This window comes from Oxyura jamaicensis, unplaced genomic scaffold, assembly GCF_011077185.1.
Source record: "Oxyura jamaicensis isolate SHBP4307 breed ruddy duck unplaced genomic scaffold, BPBGC_Ojam_1.0 oxyUn_random_OJ49313, whole genome shotgun sequence".
Classification (NCBI taxonomy): Eukaryota; Metazoa; Chordata; class Aves; order Anseriformes; family Anatidae; genus Oxyura; species Oxyura jamaicensis.
Window position 1 is genome coordinate 1 of NW_023306200.1, and position 1435 is coordinate 1435.

Here is a 1435-nt window from a genome sequence, read left to right on the forward strand (position 1 = left end):
CAGCCCCTGACTCCTTGCAGAAGGCAGAGCATAGGTGAGCAGCAGCCGTTCCACAGGAGTTGGGCTGCATCATCATAGGGCAGTGAGTCCTGTAGCAAAGGTCAAGCAGGGAGGAGAAAGACAGATGGGTCCCATGCAGACTTGAGGCCTCCAAGTTCCGGAGACCAGTGATGATGAAGGGGAGCCCTTCTTGGCAACATCAGGTGGAGAAGTTCCAGGACAGCCCGTTCAGCCAAGGTTGGAGTCAGAGGTGGGCTTAGCAGGGCCCGCAGTTGCCACTGAGGTACCTGTGGCCCCAACGCCAGCCTCCATATCCACAGCTCCCAAAGGCTCCATAGCCCCCATAGCCTCCAAGGCTTCCATAGCCCCAAAGGCCTCCATAACCCCCAAGGCCTCCATAGCCCAAAAGGCTGCCATAGCCCCCAAGGCCTCCATAGCCCCCAAAGCCACCACGGCCTCCAAAAGTGCCGCCAAAGCCTCCTGCAACACCCGGGACTCCTGCCGAGCCAACCACGGCATGCTGCGGGAAGGAGCTGAGGATGGGCCCGGGCAAGGTGAGCACCGTGGCTGGGGGCTGGATCACTACGGTAGAGTCAGGGCACTGCTGAATGCAGGGCTCGTTGCAGCTGTCTGCCACGGGGACTGGGGCAGCAACCCCGCACACAGGGGCACACAGGCTGGAGCAGGACATCTTCCACACAGGCAAGGAGTACTGCAAAGAGCAGGCAGAGTTAGGGAAGAATCTGGGGAGAGGCTGTATTGATGGAGGCAGGGAGAGAGCCCCGAGAAGCCTCCAAGAGCAGGACTTACCCAGGTGATCTGTTTAGAGACAAGTGGAGGAAGCAGGATAGAGGGCTAAGAAGCCCTCAGCCCTTTTATACTTGTCCCAGACAGCCTGCAGCATTGGGCAGGGGGCGGTGGTGGAAGTCGCAGATGTTAATGAAATAAAGCCAACATGAATCATAACACAGCTGGTGATGTGGGGCAATTATCTCCCTCCCCAGTGGGGACATTGAAAGGCAATCCTACCCTGGGGAAGAGGAATGTGATGGGAGGAACAGGCCACGACAGATAACTACATGAAAGGGCAGCCGCTCCTGAAGCTGACCTCATGGCACCAATAACCCCTGATTTCTTCCTAATCCAAATTTTTTCTGTGTGGAAGAGTCATGGGCAATTGGTTGAAGAAGTGGATTGCAACCCTGCACACAGCCAGCACACCTGTCATTACCTCCCTTTTACGGGCTGGTAAACAGAGGTGGTTGTTGTTTGGGTAAAGGGATGAAGCCATCCCACCCACTTGCAGCAGCTCCCAAACACTCACCATCACTCTGTATAGGCAAGGACTGCGAGGCACTTGGGTGGGAGTTCAGGAACATCCCTAACCGTTGCCCTTCTCCCTGCCCCATGGGACATGGCATACTCCTTGCTCTCC

General features: G+C 56.7%; 1 protein-coding gene across 1 annotated transcript; it reads right to left on the reverse strand.

Moving 5' to 3' along the window:
• Window positions 1–256: 256 nt before the first annotated feature.
• On the reverse strand, window positions 257–842 carry LOC118158852 (claw keratin-like). The gene is made up of 2 exons (XM_035313534.1): window positions 811–842; window positions 257–712 (listed from the first exon to the last, which is right to left on the reverse strand). The coding sequence occupies exon 2, from the start codon at window positions 689–691 to the stop codon at window positions 257–259; it is 435 nt and encodes a 144-aa protein (XP_035169425.1). The 5' UTR covers window positions 692–712; window positions 811–842.
• Between the last annotated feature and the right edge of the window lie 593 nt (window positions 843–1435).